Genomic DNA, 19,336 nt, shown 5'->3' with positions numbered 1-19,336 from the left:
TTATATGCACACTGTAAAAAGCTTTAGTAGTTAGAAAAACAAACAAATTACCTCATAATTCTGTTAATAACACCAAACTCTAACTGTGTGTCTCTCCCTGGGAAAGCTTGCTTTAAGTCAATTACAGCAGTGTGCTGGCTGTGCATCATAGATGGAGATTACAACGATAAGACTTTAATGCCCTCAGACACCTTCCCCTCCAGCTCCACCTCAACCTCCCGTGTCTCCTCCATCAGACGCTCATCTCGGCTCATCCACTCTTTCTCTGGACTCTTGAAAAGACACAGTGACCCATCGCCCTGCTGCCATGAAGACTGCTCTGGCTGTGCTGCTGCTCATCTCTCTGGCCTGCCACAGTAAGTTTTTAGGAGAAGGGATCAACTTGGCTGATTACATACTAATTGGAGACTTTGTGGTGGAGAGAATCCATTTTTGGGGGAGAATTAGTCACTATATTTCAAATTAAGCCTGTCTGTTGGACATACTTAAATACCTTTGAGTGTGTGCAGATGTTCCCCAGTCTCAAATTGTAGGAGGCAACAGAAGCTGGATACTCTGCTCAGTGTGTGTGTGTGTGTGTGTGTGCTTACACCTGTGTCTACGGGTGAATGGACTAATAAGAAGGTGGTTGCATATCTGCATGCTTGCAGCCACTTTTTGAATATGCATGCTTAGTCTCAAGCCAGGCACTCTCTCCTGTTCTGTCTGTGAAGGCCATGCTCTCAAATGTCACACATGCGTGGCGTCCAATGAGGAAGACTGCAACCGTCAGGGCTCCACCCCCTGTCCTCAGTACGCTGATGCCTGCTCCACCATCACAGGGCCCAGTGAGTAAACACTCACACACATATACATGTACAAACACACAGAAAAACAAGCAGAACCAGTATGATGTGGCTGGATACAGTAGTGCCTCACTAGAGGTCAGCACAACACTGACAACCCAATGCTTGATTGTGTCACAGATTCAGGAAACCAGTGCTCCTTAAAATACTGCTCAAACAGTTTCCATTTCCATATAAATAGTTTTTTTTTTAGTCAATATTAAAATCCATAAACCACAAACTAATAAAACTCACTTAGCTGCTTCTCTTTTCTCGTGCATTTAGCTGAAGGGGCTGTGGCAAGACCTTTTTGTGTTGGTAACAAAAATCTGAGATTGTTATTTCACAGAGTGAATTTGTAACAGATCAGATGCATCTGATGATATTCTAAGCACTAAAATGATCTAAAGTTTTTTTCACATATTGGTCACATGACATCTTTTATGTGTGTGTCCATTTGCGTGCTTGGAAAGTCTTCAGTTACTTCAACGCAGCTTACCCGTCACCCTCTCTGACCTGATCTCTTTCAGACACAGTTATGAAGTCGTGCACATACAAGGCCTTCTGTGAGAAGGCTAACAGCGGCACTTCCGGAGCCAAGATGCATTGCTGCTTTGGCGATGACTGTAACGGGCCCCACAAGAGTCACAGCCACGGTGGTCATCACAACAGCACAGGGGCAATTTCTTCCAGCCCAGTCCTGCTGATCACAGCCCTGCTGCTGCGTATGGCCTTGAGTCAGCTGTAAATTCCTCCTCCCCCCTTTTTTTTGTTTTGTTTTCCTTCCAGTGATTCATCACCTCCTCTTTATCTGTTTTATTTTTAAGTTCAAAAAAGGGATTTGAGTTGCAGAGAGTTTCATGTGGTTTGTGACAAATATCAAGTTTTAACGAGGGTTTTTGACGGCTGTGGTGGAAGGGAGTGTGGTCTGTTCTGCAGGTATAAGCTGCTTTAAAGCAGCTTCCTTTGTCTAAGTTATCATCCTCTCAAACAGTACCCTTGTTCTCTGTAGCAGCTTGTTGAATTTAAGAGGATTTGAACCTGGAGAGTGTTTGTGCTGAATAAATGTGTACAAAGTTAAGAGCAGCTCACTCTGATGCACCCAGGGGGGGACTCGGGTGTGGTTTTGGTAACTAAGTGCTGGGGTGCCTCACTAGTTTAGTGCACAGCTAGCTTGCTTCACACCATAGAACCACAAAACGAATCTCTTTCGCACGGTAATCTGAAACTGATTTAAAAGGTTTAAAATTGTCTGATGATGCTTTGTTATTTTATCTGTATGCAAGCTTGTCTGAATAAAGACCTAATCACACCCTTGTTTCGTGTGTGGGTGCAGTGCATGGTAAAGTGTGGCATTTGACACACTGCTCCTCACTAAATTTGTGTTTATGTTAATGTCTCTGATGTAAAAGCACACCTTGGGCGTCTTCTGTACAGTAAAGGAAACATTCAGTCTGTGATTTTCAGCAGCAACAGAAGGGTCTGCTGAAACTTCAAAGCTTCCTTTTGCAACAGTGTAAATTAATTTCTGTGCAGTCGCCACAGGATATGAAATCAGTGAGGTAGGTCTCAGTCCTGAGGCAGGTCATATGACGTGCAACCACTTCCTCTTAACAGGAGGACACAATTTTGCCGAAAGCAACAAAAGTGAACACAGAATCCCTCCTGTGAATGTAGATATTTGTTATTTCAGCACTTACAAAGGTGTCGTGCTCAGATCCAGGAGAGACTTTACATGTGTGAAAACTTTAAAACCAGAATCTTGACTAAACTTGGAGTGAGATGTTGAAACTGAGAAGTCAGGTCAGTTCACCTTTTAAGCCCTCTTTTTTTTAATCACTCGTGTTTTATCACAGACCTCAATTGTGGTCACTTTTGTGTAAAGGTGGAATAAAGCAGGCTTTAAGCATTTTATTAGAATACGCTGAGTTTCTTTACATCCTGTGGCAATGTCAAATGGATGACTTATTATTTTACACAACATTTAACACTGAAGTTGCTGTTTTGCAAGTTAGACAAATTTAAGATACTTGCTAAAGTTTTATATATGAGCTCTTCAGCTTAAGTAGCCATAGAAACTGCCAATAAGGTAATGTGTTAAAAAGGATCCTTTCTGTATAAGTTTAAAGCCTGAATTTCCATGAACACCTTTGACTGACAGCCTTAAACTCCTCCACACTTGCATATATTTGCTTTTGATGTGTCTTCTTTAACTTTGGATGTTTGTCTCTGATAGCACTGGGCTACACTAGTGCTTTGTCGTGCTTCAACGGTCGTGCTTCGGGATATAAGGTTAGTAAATTATAAGTCTGATAACCACAAATGCTTTTTCATGGGATATGTTTTGCATATTTTTGTTGCACGGGATCACATGCAGCTACAACACTCTTCCAATAGCACGCACTAATCGGCATAACGACCGTTTTCTCTTTATCTAAATAATGCAGGACTTTCATGCAGGCGTGCGGCTGCTATTGATGACACTGTGGTCATGTGACACGAGAATTTATGGGGTTAAAGGTCTGCAGAGGAGATCTATCAACAAATACACTTACAACCACACGACGAAGTTGATTTTTTTTTTTCCCCTTTTTAATGTGTGAAAGCGTTTAAAACAGCATTTTAAAGGGTTCCCGTGAGGCAGTTAATATCTTTAAATTTGAACAACAGCCCCGCTTTTGGTGGAGAACCTTTAACTTTAGGCTTATATATATATTTTAAAGCACCAACTGTTTTTGGCATAACATCTCGCACCTGTCAGCCTCACCTACCAGCGGTAATGACACTGTGAGTCTTGTATTCCTGTTTATCCAGGTTTACACTCCCTTCCCTTTCAGCTGTTCTATGTGAACTACCGGGTTCATCTGAGCGTCTCGTGTTTGTCGTTTTTTTTGCAACTTAAAACTGAAGATAAAAGTAGTGTGTGTGTGTGACAGACCTGTTCAGATTAAAGCAGCAGCAGACAGGAGGAGGAGGAGAGCCCTGCTTGTGCTCATGGGACGCATAGATCACATCCGGGGCTGGTTTATTCTAATAACGAAACGTCCAACCCGGAAAAAAGGACAAGTCTTCTGTAATCGGATCACACTAACAAATTGAAGAGGGTGTCGGAGTTTCACGCACGCCGGTCTTGCGAATATCCACGGCTTATTTTAGGTTTTAAAAACTTTATTTAGCATGCTTCTGTTCACCAAACTCGCGTCTCTCTCCGCTGCTTCGTAGCCCTGCGGGGCGCTGGCTTTGGCGCACGCCGACTCTCCATAGCGGGTAAGTTAAGTCGACAGGGGTACTTTGTGATATTGTGTGTGTGTGCGTGCGTGCGCGCGCGCGCGGTACAGTAGGTGTGGCTGTCCGTTGAGTCGTTGGATCTGGTGAGTCAGTGCAGGTCATCTGAGCTGAACAAATGTAATGTCTGTCAGGTGTTGCTGAGTAATTGCGCCTGATCACATTTTGACACTTTTCATTGCATGCTCATAATCACGTTGGACATGCACGCGCATGGCAGTCAAGCTTGGTATCCAGGGGCGTGCTCCACGCCGCTGCTTTTACTGTCAGTTAAACGATTTGCTCGATTAACTGGTCCACAAAATGCCAAACATCTTAAAATAGCGCTCCAGACTAGACGAAAACCCCCCAATTGTGTTCCGGATTTCAAGATCCGGATTTCTGCTTTTGTATAATCCTTTAAGATCATTTTATTTATTTATTAAATTTTACATAAAAGTGATTGTAGGGAGTGTTGAAACTACTTGGGTGCAGATTGTTTGATGACACAACAAACTGTATTTTTATTTTTATTTTATTAAGGAGCTATTCACTGTTTTGCACACCTCAAAGTTAACTCAAATGCCAGAGGAAGAACTACCGAGCCTGTCTTTAGCAGCTCTGGGGTGAACTTTGATAAATCTGAGAACAAAGTAAAGCATTTACCAGGCAGAAAAAAAGATGCTGCACTGCTGTAATATGTCCGTAACAAGTTCCCCCAACGATTAAGAAGAACATGACTAAACCTCTCAGACATGCCACACATTGGTCTAAGAGATTTACTATCAGTTTCTGCCAGACTGTGTTGTGTTTGCACACAGATGAAGCAGATATGTAAAGGTGCTGTAGGTGGGTTTCATTTCATTACCTTGGATGTGGTATAAGCCAATTAATATCGCTGCTGTGATCTGTACATTCTGTTTTCCTGCACACAAACTGATGATTGCTCTGTTTATATTATCCTGCCACGTTTCAAAGCTAAGGTACTTGATAGAAATGTAAAGACAGTTGAAATAACATTTGTCAATGTAGTTTTACCAAAGATGCCACAGCTTCGCCGCTGCTTGTCTTTATAATGGCTAAGCCAGATGTTTTCTGATGCCCAAAATGGTTTATTGTGCACATGGATGCATGTGTGGGGAGTGTGCTACTGTCAGAGCTGACCTCTGTGGCATCGTTTTCATTTTTCCATTACACCAAGACTTTCTGTAGAGCGCCTCTGTATCTTTGACCTATTTAAATAGCAGCAGACTAACACATCAGAAGCACAACCCACTAATTTTTTCAAAGCAGTTTCAAAATGAAACATTTTCTTACCCATGAACTCAAAAATAGATTCACTGGAGATTCATCGGCACGGTGAAGACATAGTCTGTGTTTGTCCTCTGTTCCTCTGAGCGGGTTGTCTGAATATTTTCATGGAAATGTTGATAATTTCCATCTCCTGAAGGCTTCCGAGCCAGGACGAGCCCGTAAAAAAGTACTGGCAGGGCGCACGGCCATTCAGTCTTGATTATGTATTTTATATGACTGTCACGTTATAATTTTTGGTCTTGTATAAAAAGATCAGTCACAGATGTGGCCTAGTTTGCCATCATATTACCTTTGTGGCCTCATTACATTCAAGTTTTTCCATAGATTTAAATCTAGTAAGGATCTTCTAAATGGATCTATTAATTTATTTGATTATTTATTTTACTGGGTGCATCCAACTTTGGAGTTTGTCTTTGTGATTACTTCACATTTCGTTGACAGAGATGCAAACGAGGCTCCGTCAACAGTGAAAGTTCCTTTGGCAACTTAAGGAGGACAAGAAAATAAATGAAGCCATAAGCCTTGTGGTTCCCCATTAGAAAAATAAATACTATGAGATGTTTGCCAATTGATAAAATGTAATTGAAAGTCTATAGAGCTGAGGCTCTCTGGGCTGAATGAGCCTCGACTGTGTTGAGGAATCAGTCAGCAGCTTGGTGATTCACACGCATGGCATTGTTTCAATGAACACATCTCACCAGCTTTCTCCCCCTCCTCTCATCTTCTCTCTTCCCTCCCTCGCTCCCTGCCTTTCCTCTCTCCTCTCTCCTTGCTCCTCTCTCTTCTCTGGCCAATGGAAATGTGCGTGTGTGCAGATCATGAGTGCAGTCTGTAATTTTTGGCTGTGGTGGAGGGCCTCAGCTCAGCCTCGGGCTTCAGGGTTTGCTGCACAGCCTCAATCACGTCACATGAAAAACTGCTGAGTGCGAGTGGTCTATTTCTTCCTGCGTGTGTGCGCGCATGCATGCCTGTGTGCGCTTGAACACTAAATGAAAGATGATTTATCCTCCACATCTGCCTGTCTTTGCCTCCTGTTGCTCCCTTCACATGTTGTCTCTCTTTGTCCATCCCACTCGAATCTTTCTCTTCCTAACTGTCCGTCTGTCCTCAGTGATATGTGATATCGACAGCATGCCGTACGTGGACCGGTTGAACCGTGTGTGCGGCTTCCTGGACATCGAAGAGAAGGAGAACAGCTGCCGTTTCCAGAGACGATACTTCATCCTTGACACGCAGGGAAATGCACTGCTGTGGTATATGGACAACCCTCAGGTGCTCCACACGCGCATGCACGACCCACACTTTCACAAATAGCAAGAGGAAATGAAATTGACCAATAGTGGTCATATAACCTTGGACTCTGAGCCAACGACGAGTCTGTGTATTTATGTTTGTATGCAGAACCTGCCCAGTGGAGCCAGCTCTGTTGGCAGCCTGAAATTAACCTACATCTCTAAGGTAAACCACTTTCATGACTGACTCCGCAGTGTGGTTGCATACAGTAAAGTCCAGCGCACCAACTTAGATATCTAAAATGCGAGCACACAAGAATTCACAGAATACACACAAATAGCATGCAAATTCGTGCAAGAGTTCATAGATACACAAAGAGGTCAGAGTTATCTCTAGTTAACGGTCACATGCAGCGCAGAGCTGAGGCAGACGCTGTGAAGTTTTCCAGATGTCAGCGCGCTCACTGAGGTAACCACAGATAATGACATCTGGCTCCTCTGCACTGCAGCGCTGACGGCTTCTCCCTGGACACTCAGTCAGATCTATGTCAAAAATGTGAATCTTCTATTCCTGTTTTTTTTTCACTCCTTTCAGTTTATATTCATATTTCTTTTCTCTTCTTCTATCCTCAGGTGAGTGAAGCTACAACAAAGCAAAAGCCCAAGACAGAGTTCTGCTTTGGTGAGTTTTTTAGGGAGGAACAGAGTGACGCTGATGAAATGGTTCACAATCACACAATCTCCCATATGTGATAGTATTGTCCATTGCATTTAATGTGGATATTTACGGAAATGATTTCTTCTCCGGCAGTCATCAATGCACTTTCGCGACGGTACTTCCTGCAAGCCAATGATGTGACCGACATGAGAGACTGGGTGGCTGCTCTCAACAAGGCCAGCAAGATAACAGTAAGTGCCGTTACATGAGAAAATGCTTGATCTAGCAGTTATTGGTGGTGTTAGGGTGGGGGAGTGGGGGTTGTTTCCACCTGAGTGCAGGAAGCTGCAATTTTGCTGCGGTGGGACTGAAACCAGTTTGACCCAGGCGGCTGCAAATGCCAGCCCGTTGCCCACAGATACCCCTTCACACACAGACACACACACACATTGCTGAATGAGGAAACTGTGGATGTGCAAGAAGAGGGGTGTTAACACAAACGTCACTGTGGTGAAGGTGTCGAAACTTGTTCATATGTATTTGCATAATATTTGTGTGAGCTCAATGAAATGTCCGGGAGCCTCGTTGATCAGTGATATTCAGATGTCTCCTGATGGAAGGTAACAGAGAAGAGTGTCTCTCTGCCTCTCTCACCTGCTCACTGACACAGGAAGCGGCACTGTTCACTCTTTTTCACTTCCCCATCGAGGGCAGGGCTGCTCTGCCGCCTTTTTTTTTTTTCTTTCATCTTTTCTTTTCTTTTTCTGAGCGAGTGTAAAAAAGGAAATCATGACGTAATTGCAGGGGGGGGGGGGGGGGGAGTAAAGTTATTAAAATGCATCTCTTAATATTTGTCTGTTTGAGCTAGATGTGTTGCAGTTTATTAGGAAATTATACATTTAGCTGAATGATTCAGCTGTATGACCAGTTTTGAGAAACTGTAGGCTAGATAACGGCTCTGAAAGCAGAAAATGCAGCACAGCATCACACAGCCGTACTATTGTTTTTACTGTATGACCAGCATGCACCTGCAATTCTGTTGTTTTTCTTCTTTTCCTGCTCCCTACTTGATATACACCCCACGCTAACATTCGCGTGTCTAGTGGGCTTTATTTGCTTGGATACACTTGGTTGCGCTTTCGTGCATCGGTGGACTTTGAGAAAGCTTGCAATCTCTCATAGCAGATGACATTTGAGGTGTTTTTCAGTTATCTCTGCAGTAAAACAGTCACGGTGTTGTGGCAAGCGTATGACTAAGAAAGTATTCCCAGAGTGAGGAAGAGCGGCTGTGGAAATTAAACAATTAAGTCCTTTTATTTGCTCTCAGAGGTGTCCCGTCTGTTCACAGGTGCCTAAGTCTTGCCCTGCACCTGTGAGGCCTGATGTGACCACAGTGATCAGTGACGCTCAAGGAGGGAAGAGACAACAGGCCTACAAGGCTGAGATTATTGGCGGCGTGGTGGTGCACACTCCTATTCAGGTAAAATGAATAGGCCACACACACACTTTTTTAGCATTATAAGAATCAAAACTGTGGCAAAAGCACACAAAAATGCGGTGTGCTAAGCTAGTCTGAGTTATCGACAGTGTTGGTTTCCGTGACCATGATATCTAAAGTGATAATAAAGATGGTTTTCATGAAATGTTTCAGAACGACAATGAAGAGACGGAAGGGAGAGAGAGGAAGGGCAACAGGCCGGGTTTGCTGAGATGTGGTTACTGTGTTAAACAGGGAAATGTGGTGAGTCTCATAACAGGTTCAGACTGAGACTGAGTCTGAGTAAAAAACAGCATGAGTGTGGAAATGGTAATGTGGTATGTGTTTCAGAGGAAGAGCTGGAAGAGGCGGTTTTTCACCCTGGATGACAACGCAGTCAATTACTACAAGACTGAGTCGGTGAGAAACCAGGGTTTTCATGTTTTTGCCCCTGTATCTACATGCTTAAGAGTGACTGTTATCTTTTCTGAATATTTTTGTTCCAAAATTTTGAAAACTACAGTGTTATAGCAGCCAAAACATTAAAAAAATAACCCACAATAATACAAAAACAAAAAATCTGTCCTAGGAGAAAGATTTTATCCGATCTATTCCACTGAGGGACATTCAGAAGGTGCATGAATGCCTCGTCAAGTCGGGGTGAGTAAAACATAAAAGTTGTCTGAGTCTGCCAGCATTTTTGCTTTCCCTCTGTCTGGTTATTGCTATACTATGTAAACAATTGTGAATACTTGCACGTGAGCAGATGATGCACTCTTAACCGGTTTTAAAGTGTTGCATTGCATGTATGGACAAGTTTATCCTTATCATTTTTAGATGAGTTTCACAGGTTTTAAAAGGGGCCCTTAAATATAAGTTATAAATGGTGTGAACAAAGGTAGTGAAAGTTTGAAATAATGAGGTCAACATGTGATCGTTATGAGCCAAACGTGTAGGCTTCAGTCTGATCTAAACCCAGATTATTTTTTTTCTATTCATAACTCTGTGAGCCTTCTCAGAGAAGCTCCTCTCACCTGCTGCCCAAACCTTCTGTTTGCGAGAGGCAGCTAATCAGAAGAGAGCTGGCTCAAAGTGAGCAAAAACAAATAGCTTTAGACAGATGATAAACTGAGGAACTGCACCATGGCTCAGTATTAGGAAATTGGGTTACACTTTATAATACGCCCCATGACTAAAACTGTAATTCCTCTGTAATTAAATTGAACCTTTTTATTTGAAATTACAATCTAATTATATTTCCCTACAAATGCTTAAAGGTAGTTAGACTACCAAAAGGTGTTAACAAGTCAGGATTTTACAGGAAACACTGAAATAATTACACTGTGTAAGTAATTTTATGCCTTACAGTAATTTTAAGTATTGCATAACTGAAATGCACTTCATAATATGGCCCGTGCCCCAAAAAGTACAGCATACTTACAGTATAAGACAGGGAAATATTGTATTTTTATCCATAAAACGACAAAGAAATTACAAAATATCTAAAATTACTTACAGTATCATTTCTGTCTTTTTTCCTGTAAAATACATCAAGTTATGCACTACCTAGATTTATTTACAATATTTTTTTTTGTTTGTTTCCTCTAGAAACCCGTCTTGTTACCCCCTTTTTATTCTAGTGTACCCTATTTTTCGGACCATAAGGCGCATTAAGCGAAACAAGCATTAGCATTCATCCTCCAGCTTCACTGTTTATGTTATGCTAGCGATCACGTAGCACATCATTATATACCAGCTAGTCCAACTTCAGTAACCCTACAAACATCACTGCTGTTTCGTTTTCTGTCTTCATTTATGTTGGAAGTTATAGCAGAGCTGTACGTTTTAATTTTTTCAGAAATCTCTCAGTCAGAACATCATGTTTCGGTGGAAACTAGCGAGCTAACTTCCTGCTAACTTCTAACTCTGTTAAATTTAATAAATTCTGTTTTCATGGATGCCTGGATGTTAAACTTAATTGTTACACCTGGTAAAGCAGCAAAGCTGATCATTTTATTAATGATGAAAGAATTTAGACAGTTTTTAAGTCTCAGTGATGCCGCATTGTACGTTTGACTTTGGGACCTGAAGCGGACGGAGTTTTGGACACAGATTACTCCGAGGCTCCTGACTACGGTAGCCGTAATGCTCCGACAATCCATCAAGCGGTGCGGCTTCGTTGCTTACCAAAGGCGCACTAAGACATTTTTTGACAGATGTTTGAGTGCCGTGAACCACATAAAATCGGTTCGAGGTCAGTAAGCAAAACCAGAATTTATACATAAGGCGCACTTTAGGTATACATGTTTTTAAGTATTTGTAGGTAAATATAATTAGATTACACTTTAAAATAAAATACGTAGAAATTCCATTTAATTACAGGGGGATTACGTCCTTAGTCACTGGCCATATTATGAACTGTTGCAGAAAATTAAGAATTATTTAGTATTGTAAATTCACAGCTACTGTAAATCAAGAGTCCAAGAAAAACTGGAACTGCAAATGATCATCATTGGTCCCCTTTTAAATATCAGTGCAGGATAAAGTTTTATATAGTTTATAGTTTATATAGTTTTAGCTCATGATCCAGTATTAAAGTTGGCCACTGAATACAACTTGACAGCTGGAGAAGTTGTGGATGGTCTTAAAAAATACATGGAAATTTTTTTTTCAGATCTTTAGTATGAGTTTTTGGAGTTTTTATAAATGAACATTACAAACAAACTTTAGTTTCATGTCTACCGTCTTAGTGTATGCACTGTTACAGTGTTTTTCCCCCTCTGTTGAAACCTCTCTTTCTCCCTTAATAATTAGTCACTTTAGGCTTGAAGTTGAGCTTCAGTTGCGAACCTATTAGATTCATTTGTATATACCTGCTGAACTTGAATGTATAAGTATTGTAAATGACACTAAAACACACTCTAGCTTTTGTCCCTTTCTTTAGCTGCTTTAAGTTTTAACTTTTTGCATCCATCAGGGAGCTCCTGCTTAGAGACAACCTCTTTGAGATCATCACCAGTAACCGAACGTTCTACATTCAGGTAAAACCTTGTTCTCCTTTTGTATACAACACTCATCAAAAAAAGGCCTGCATTCATGAAATGAAGGCAATGTCCCTGTTGTATTTTTAGATATTTGAATAAGAACAGAGAAGCTCTGTATTCCCTGGTGACACCGTCCTGATCTGTCGACATGTTTTCTCTAAATGCTCTGCTGCTGAAGTGTGGCGCAGTCGCTTTTTTAAGGCGCATGCGAAGTTTGTTTTTGTGAAAGGGGCACAGCCATCTGTTACCATAACAACAATAATATCCGTTCCCCCTCCTTTCCCCCGGGAGAACAGCTGACGGAGGCGTTGGGGGCTGGATCAGATAGGAAGTGCGGGGATAGACAGACTGCAAGCATGAGCGCTTTTGTTTGTTTGTGCAAGGAAAAAAAAGGAAGTGTGAAAAACAAATAATAAACTGAAGTAAATAAAAACAGGATAACCACAACTTCTCATTCCGTGTGTGGACACTGTAATAAAAAGTGATCTAAACTAAAATAAAGATGAATATTGGAGTCCTTACACACCTTTTAATAGCTTGAGAGCGGATAGTGATCTCCTGTCGTGCATTCTTTCCAAACATAAACGCATGACAATAAGTACAGTTACCACCGAGGATAATTTTTGAGTACTGTTCTAGCTTTTTTTTCTGATAACATCAGGCAATTCCCATGTAGTGCACAATAATAGTTGCTTTAAGGCGCTTTATATTATAAGATGAAGACACTACAATAATAGAAAACCCAAACAATCAGACGACCCCCTATAAGCATGCAGCTGACGACAGTGGGAAGGGAAAACTCGCTTTTAATAGGAAGACACCTCTGGCAGAATCAGGCTAAGGGGTGGCGATCTGCCAAGACCAGTTATGGCTGGGAAAGGGGGACAGGAGGAAAGACAGCCAGAGATTATTAATAACTAATGATTAAGTGGAAAGTGGTGTATAAACACATAGAGAGTGAAGAAGAAATGCTCAGTTCATACCAGCAGCCTAGACGTATTGTAGTGTAACTCAGGAAGGGTACGGGGTCATGTGAGCCAATCCTAAATTTAAGCTTTATCAAAAAGGGAAAAGAGTGTCCAGGGTTGCCAGTTTGGAATTTGTCTGTGGAGCTTGCTCCAAATCAGGGAAGCTGAAAGCTCTGTCTCCCATTCTATTTTTATGATTAATATTTGCGTTGCTGTCGAACACCAGCAATATCTTTGCTGATGCCTCACTACCTGCTGAAGCGAATTCTGGTGCTCTGCCTTTGGCAGCTGGGTAATTTGAGCCTGGTTCTGTTGGAGGCTTCTTCCTGATAAAAATGAGTTTTTCCTTCCCGCCATTGCCAGGTGGTTGCTCATAGGGCATTGTTTGATTTTTGGGTCTTTACCTTACAGTATACAGCGCCGTGTGACGACTGCTGTTGTTGCGTTTTGGCCTTATTAAAGGGCAGGTAACAGGCACAAAAGCTACCATGAAACATAACATGGGCCCTTTCTCTCTACAGACAGACTCGCCAGAGGAAATGCATGGTTGGATCAGGGACATTCAGATGAAGATCCAGGATTTCAGGGGTCCCTCTAAGGTAACTCTGTCTTCAGAAATGGATAATTCTTTACTTCTAGCTATAAGTTATTGGGAGAAAAGTGGAAATCCTTGCTTACGATTGACAGCGGGGATGCTTTTGTCTCTTTAATTGCAGGGTTTTTCTTTTAAACGTGCTTCTTCGTGCTATCGGAGTTACAATCCTTCCTCTACATCTCGTGGTTCGCAGAGTGAAGCAGATAGGAGACCTCAGCTAGTGAAGTCCTGCTCTGTGGCGCCAGGATGGCAGCCCTGGACACCCGTTCCATCGTGTGAACCGTCTATCATGGATAACGAGGATGAGGACAGCGCCTTCAGCTCTGTGCCACTCTCCTCTTCCTCCACCTCCTCATCTGCTTCCTCCTCCTCAAACTCCCTTTCTACCCAAAATCCTTGCCCCGTCACACATCCAGCACCTTCGGCCAGTGGACTGGGGATGCTCACAGCATCCGCAGATGCGGCGAGTGGGCGTCGAAGGCACCGCTCGCAGCCTCAGCCTCAAACCGGCTGCAGCTTTCCCTTCAGCCTGGATGACGACAGCATCCGCACCACAGACGTGTAATCCAGAGATGTTTGAGGAGACTCCTGCGTGGGCTGTGCTGACACCAGTTTTTAAATGAATGTGACTCCTATTGAAGGGCCACTGTGACCACCTGCCTCAATGCCAGGCCATGAGCTTGGTGCCCCCTACTGGTGAAGTAGCACTTATACAGATGAAGGATGCACCCGGCTGCAGGAAGGCTAAGAGGCATAGTGTTTGTTGTACACAGGACTGTGAACAGATAAGACGGAGTGTTTTCTCTTTCCTTTTTTTCTAAGTGTAACTTCCTCTGAAAACTTGAATGATTTTGTTGATTATTGCCGACTGTAAAATGATGGCACACGCTTTTCACTCTGTTGCTTTGCTCCTATCAGCAGGACCCCATTATCACCCCAGTTACAAGTGTTCACATTCACAATATATTTTTATGTCCAAGCTTGTTTTTGTGTTTAAATGTATCAGACGGTTGTGTTTCTGTGTTTTGTTTTTTTTTTTTGTTTCTGGGCCAACAGTGTTTTCCTTTGCTCTTGAGGGGCATCATGTGTGGAAAAACTTCACATAATAATTAACAAGCATTTTATACCTGTTGTCTTTCATATGTTTTGCCATGAAAACCCTCAGAGGCAAGTAAAGGGGGAAAAAAAAATCTGGTGATCCATTTCTAAACCTGCTCTATGTTGTTTCTTCTCTTGTTTGTATGAATTAAGAATGGCTAACATGTTTTTACATTTCATTCACTTTTTGCTAAATGTCATCTATTTGCTCTCTTTCTGAAAGGCTTTGCTCTTGCAATAGTCATTTTAGCCACATTACGCCAACACTCCATTTTTAAAGCAGACAAAGCCAGGCATGTTTTCCCTTTAGTTGGATTATTGTGTCTTAAAGGGAGCACACAAGTTCACCCATGGCTTGACACGCCTTCCACAACAGCAACTCTAAGGTACTAGGAAGATTGTACAGTTGATGCGAAGAAGAGTAACACTAATGACTGTGTGCACGATAACATCTGTATCAACACAATTTACTTCAGCTTGTGTCCGCTGGCATGTTTTTTCGCAGCATGCTGGGAAAACCCAACCCACCTATGTGCGTCAAAAGAAAAGCAAGATGGGAACTTTAGATAAGTTCTTAAGACATAATATATGTGCTTTGTTTTTAAGAGTGGATGAAGAAATTAACATAAATGCTTTTAGCTTAGCACATGGCACAGTGGGACCTGTCACCCTCTCATGGCCAATATAAGTATTACAGAAATGGCAAAGGGCAGGAAATGATTTTTTTTTTTACTCGTTTTCAGTGAAAAAAACCATAGAAAAGCATGTTTTTCTCACAAAAGGTTTTTCTTCCAGCTGTTTTCCAACATGAGAAGAAAGTGAGTTGGAAAAATGGTTCTGACACTGGCAGCCTTTGCCTCCTTTTTTTTTAAATGTGCCAGAGCATTTTAGGGGGAAAATTTAATTTAGAAAATTAACCTTGCCAAACCAGCCCTTGTTTTTCATAAACCCTCGATGGAGAACAAGTTAGAGTTTGCAAATGGATCGCCGCAATTTCTTTTGTTCTTGCTTGCCTCTCAGGACTTTTGTATCCACCACTATTAATATTAATACTTGGCTTAAAGATCAATTTTCAGTAAGCTGTGACCTCTTCCCGTTTGGTTTGAACACGGTACCATACTAATGCTGCAGTGTTTCATGGTACTAATTTAGCTCAGTTGTTTGGTAAAGCAGTTTTCTTTTTGCAGAATTATGTGGGCAGATTTGCGACTGCCTTGGGTAATGTTATCTGCACTTTGTGTTTCTTATTTTTACTTGTGATTTTTTTCTTGTTTTGTCACAGCTTTCACACCATGTACTACAGTTTCCTCTTAGATTATGCCTTTTGTTTTTTTTACACCCTTGTTAGGTTCACCTTGAGATTTCATTGATGTGGTACCAGGTTTATTCCTGTTTCCGTTTTCTGACGCTATATGCACTCATCTGCCTGCAATTAAGCTTAATTTTCTTTCTTGTGAATAAAACAAGGCTTTTTATTGTCTCTAGTTTAGGCTGTTTTTGATTTTTAAGGTTTACTACTTTCCCACCTTCTGTCATGTAATGCCTTGTATGCCCATACAGAGTTTAAACCTAAATACATTGTAACGTTAAGGTTATCTTTTGATCGAAGTGATGCTGGTGAGTCTTAAAAACTTTTTATGTGTTTTCTCTGTAAAGGGTGAAAATCCCCAACTTCCAAACATTCAAAGGGTTAGTGCCAGCACACTTGCCCTTTAACACTGTCACCTTAAAACACATGCATGACATATAGACACAAACACGAGCGTGCATGCACACGCCAATTGAGTGGCCAGAGGCTGAGTTAAGTGAAGTGTTTCACACATCCAGTGCAAAGTCCATTAGATAAATTGCCCTAAAACTCTGTCCTGACCTCTGTCCACTTCCCTCTGTGCTTCCTAGGGCAGCTGTGCGACTGGTGAGGGTGAAATGTCTCCAACTGAACAGCTTAAATTGTGTCAGTATAGGTAAAAAGGCCCTCAGTGCTCGTGAAATGTCAGCTGTGTTGAAATGAGTTTTCAGTCTGTTAAAGACAAAGCTCCTGGAGGTAATGAGAGAAATCCAAGCAGAAACACGTGGCAGGAAAAGTGGAGATGAAGCCAGTGACTGAATTTTTACGAGGTTTAGGAAAGAAAAAAAAGAAATGAAGTGGATAGGGGGTGACATTCTGGGGAACGTGTACCTGTGTACGACCTCCAGGTTAAAAAACGTCCTTAACTGTGGGGCTTGGCTTGAATCTGAAACTTGAAAGCAACATAGAAAGCTCAGAAGTAGTCTGAAGTTTCTTGCCTCTCTGAGTTTGTTCATAGTTTGAGAAACAAAGAGATAAACGTCTGGAAATACAGCGTCACGGTAGAAGCCTTCGAGGTTGAACTTCTTTTTCCTGTCTGCACAGACATAACTTAAAGGTCACACAGCACTTTGGTCTGATGCCTGTGAGTGACAGGCAGCTATGAGGGCAGGCAGACACACTGCTCCCCTAAATGTTAATGTTCCCACATGAATGACTCTGCAGCACACTGCACTCTCTCTCTCTCTGCCTCCTGCTCACATTGGTTACACTCTGGTGATTTTAAATGTTACAAAATAAATTTATTTCTCTCAGCAGAAATGATTTTAAGATTAAAGCTTGTTGTTGCTTGTACACCGATTTGAGGAGTCTGTAAGTGATGGAGTTAAATACAGCGGGTTTTATTTGTTTCTTATGACATCTTATGATAATCATCTCTTATGCTACCAGTTATTAGTTCCCCGTTTGCAGAAGATTACCACTAGAGGGAGCTGTGATACACCGCACTTCATTCAACATACTATGAGGCTGTCAAAACACTCAATGAGCAGCATGCTTGTAGTTCAGTGAGATTACATTGACTTGCTGTAAACCCCCTAAAAAGTCTGACAAGAAGCTGTAAAGCCTTTCAGCATTAAAGCACTGAAATAGTATTATAAATCTGAACAGTTGCAGCATTTTCCCATTGATTTTCACACTAATCCCCTGCAAGATATAAGCACAATAATAAAACCAAGGAGGACAAATCATAACAAAGACTTGTTTAGAAAAGAAGTGTATTATCAGTAATCACAGACGGGCTGTATTATATAAAAATAAACACATTAAAACTAGACAGACTCGGTCAAGTTTTGTTCTAGAGAAAAAATCTTTTGCATATAAATTTGATTCTCCGGGGGTTTAAGGGTTACTTTGTGTTTTGTATAGCTTATAGGCCCTGAATACAATCCAGTGCAAAATGTAGACACTGTGGCATGAATATCCAAGTGGGACTTGAAGTTTATGTGTCAAGCTCTATTTCATACCCTTAAAATCTCAGAGAAGCTGAGCATCAAGACCTTTGATGGTGAGTGAGTTACCCGCATGGAGTTTTGCCCAACTGAGAGTGTTCATTCATTCATGGGTAACAGTGTTGTAAAGCTCTGGAAGAGTGTGTCTGTGACACTACTTCTAATTGCAAGACTTCCTCGGGTTCCTGTAGTTCAGATTAATAATAGCTAATAATTCAGATTAAACTAGTTAATGTGTAAAGAATAGGTGTGTGTGTGTGTGTGTGTGTGTGTGCATGTGTGTGTGTGTGTGGAGTCCTTTAGAGAATGGTTTAGGTAAACCATTCTGGTTTAGTGTGATGTCATATTGCTCTGTTATTAGTCTGTTAATTATCTGATATTACAGATGAGCAAAGCATTAAATTAGTGCCCTGCAGAAAGCAGAGGCTTTTCAACATGTGTAATATGAAGTCATATTAATGTGGAACAGGTTTTCCTTCATCTGGACTCAGAGGCCCCCTCTGGACCACTGCCAAACCTCCACCCTCTGCTGTTCCCACATCAGACCACCTTACAAACTGGAGGCAGGGGGGGTTTGGAATGTATTTTGCCCTGTGTGATGTGATTGTTTGCAGAGAAATGGGTTGACCTTGCCCTCCAATGCCACACACACATACACACACTCGCTCTAGCCGAGCTGGAGGTGTGTGAGACAGACCTGCTGAGTGCAGGAGGTCTGGGACCCCTTCACCACTTCCTCCAGACAGAGAACAGAGGATCCAGTCAGCTGAAGCCAGGATGGGACAATAATGAGCCTTCCAGCAACCACCACCACCTCATTTATTCAAACCGTTGCCTCTAGCTTTTCTTCTTCTGGACCAAGCAGCTACAGGATCATACCAAATGAAGAGTTATACCCTAAGAAGCTGATTTAATAATGAGATTAAGCACTCAAAACTAAAGATTAAAATATTAGACGTGGGACTGTTTTAAATAGAAAGTACACAAAAGTATTCAGTCAAACATGAACTTGACTGAATACTGAGGCTGCGTATTGCTCAGAATGGCATGTGTGTGCAAGTGTGCCCTGTAAAATGTGGTTTCCAATAGTAAATGTTTCATTTTCAAAGAAATGTGCCTACATTTTGAGAGCAATCGGATAGACAAAAAAAACATTTGTTCTTAAAGACAAGTTTCAAACTCATAATTTAAATTATAAATTAACGCTCTTTGTTAAGTAATTTTTTTTTAAAAGAATTAGTAGTTTTGTCACTATTTGGTTGTTAATCTGAAATATTTCTCCATTTTAGTTAATATTTATCCAAAATATAGTTCATATTTTTATTTTGACGTATCTAATTATCACAAATATTTATAGGCCGTCTATAGAAAAATGGTTAAAAGAAAATTATCTTGTTTTAAGGCTTATAAAGAAGCGCTAAACTGCGTGTATTTTAAGCGGCAATTCGGCAGATTTCGATTTAGCTTGCAGGCCCATATTAATAATTAATTGACTTTTAGCAAATATTTCTGGAAAACTATATTTAAACTTAAAAAAAACCTTGTGTTTCGAGGAATAGAGAAAA

At 41.3% G+C, this 19,336-nt stretch overlaps 2 protein-coding genes across 6 annotated transcripts; both read left to right on the top strand.

Moving 5' to 3' along the window:
• Positions 1-173: 173 nt before the first annotated feature.
• LOC146506859 (uncharacterized) lies at positions 174-2,141 on the top strand. Of its 2 annotated transcripts, none has more exons than XM_085180138.1 (3): positions 174-356; positions 687-827; positions 1,355-2,141. In XM_085180138.1, exons 1-3 carry the CDS (start codon positions 308-310, stop codon positions 1,570-1,572), a joined length of 408 nt encoding a protein of 135 aa, XP_085036264.1. In that variant the 5' UTR covers positions 174-307; the 3' UTR covers positions 1,573-2,141. The 2 variants fall into 2 exon arrangements, with proteins under 2 accessions (XP_085036264.1, XP_085036265.1); XM_085180139.1 differs by having other exon boundaries at positions 191-356; positions 714-827.
• A 107-nt stretch (positions 2,142-2,248) lies between these two features.
• plekha2 (pleckstrin homology domain containing A2) lies at positions 2,249-14,929 on the top strand. 4 transcript variants are annotated; one of them, XM_085180135.1, is made up of 12 exons: positions 2,249-3,116; positions 6,514-6,674; positions 6,804-6,860; positions 7,268-7,316; positions 7,446-7,543; positions 8,641-8,772; positions 8,944-9,033; positions 9,121-9,189; positions 9,359-9,429; positions 11,747-11,810; positions 13,303-13,380; positions 13,498-14,929. In XM_085180135.1, exons 2-12 carry the CDS (start codon positions 6,534-6,536, stop codon positions 13,939-13,941), a joined length of 1,293 nt encoding a protein of 430 aa, XP_085036261.1. In that variant the 5' UTR covers positions 2,249-3,116; positions 6,514-6,533; the 3' UTR covers positions 13,942-14,929. The 4 variants fall into 4 exon arrangements, with proteins under 4 accessions (XP_085036261.1, XP_085036260.1, XP_085036262.1 ...); XM_085180134.1 differs by having other exon boundaries at positions 2,249-3,600; XM_085180136.1 differs by having other exon boundaries at positions 2,249-4,091; positions 13,570-14,929.
• The last annotated feature ends 4,407 nt before the right edge of the window (positions 14,930-19,336 follow it).

This window comes from Neolamprologus multifasciatus, chromosome 12, assembly GCF_963576455.1.
Source record: "Neolamprologus multifasciatus chromosome 12, fNeoMul1.2, whole genome shotgun sequence".
NCBI classification, from domain to species: Eukaryota; Metazoa; Chordata; class Actinopteri; order Cichliformes; family Cichlidae; genus Neolamprologus; species Neolamprologus multifasciatus.
Note: the sequence above shows the minus strand (reverse complement) of the source record. Positions and strands in the feature narration are given on the sequence as shown.

Coding starts and splice junctions, on each gene's coding strand:
- plekha2 (XM_085180135.1), top strand. CDS start 6,534: ATGCCGTACGTGGACCGGTTGAACCGTGTGTGCGGCTTCCTGGACATC. Junction 8,773..8,943: donor TGGTGCACACTCCTATTCAG/GTAAAATGAATA, acceptor GAAATGTTTCAG/AACGACAATGAAGAGACGGA. Junction 11,811..13,302: donor ACCGAACGTTCTACATTCAG/GTAAAACCTTGT, acceptor TTCTCTCTACAG/ACAGACTCGCCAGAGGAAAT.
- LOC146506859 (XM_085180138.1), top strand. CDS start 308: ATGAAGACTGCTCTGGCTGTGCTGCTGCTCATCTCTCTGGCCTGCCAC. Junction 357..686: donor CATCTCTCTGGCCTGCCACA/GTAAGTTTTTAG, acceptor GTCTCAAGCCAG/GCACTCTCTCCTGTTCTGTC. Junction 828..1,354: donor CTCCACCATCACAGGGCCCA/GTGAGTAAACAC, acceptor GATCTCTTTCAG/ACACAGTTATGAAGTCGTGC.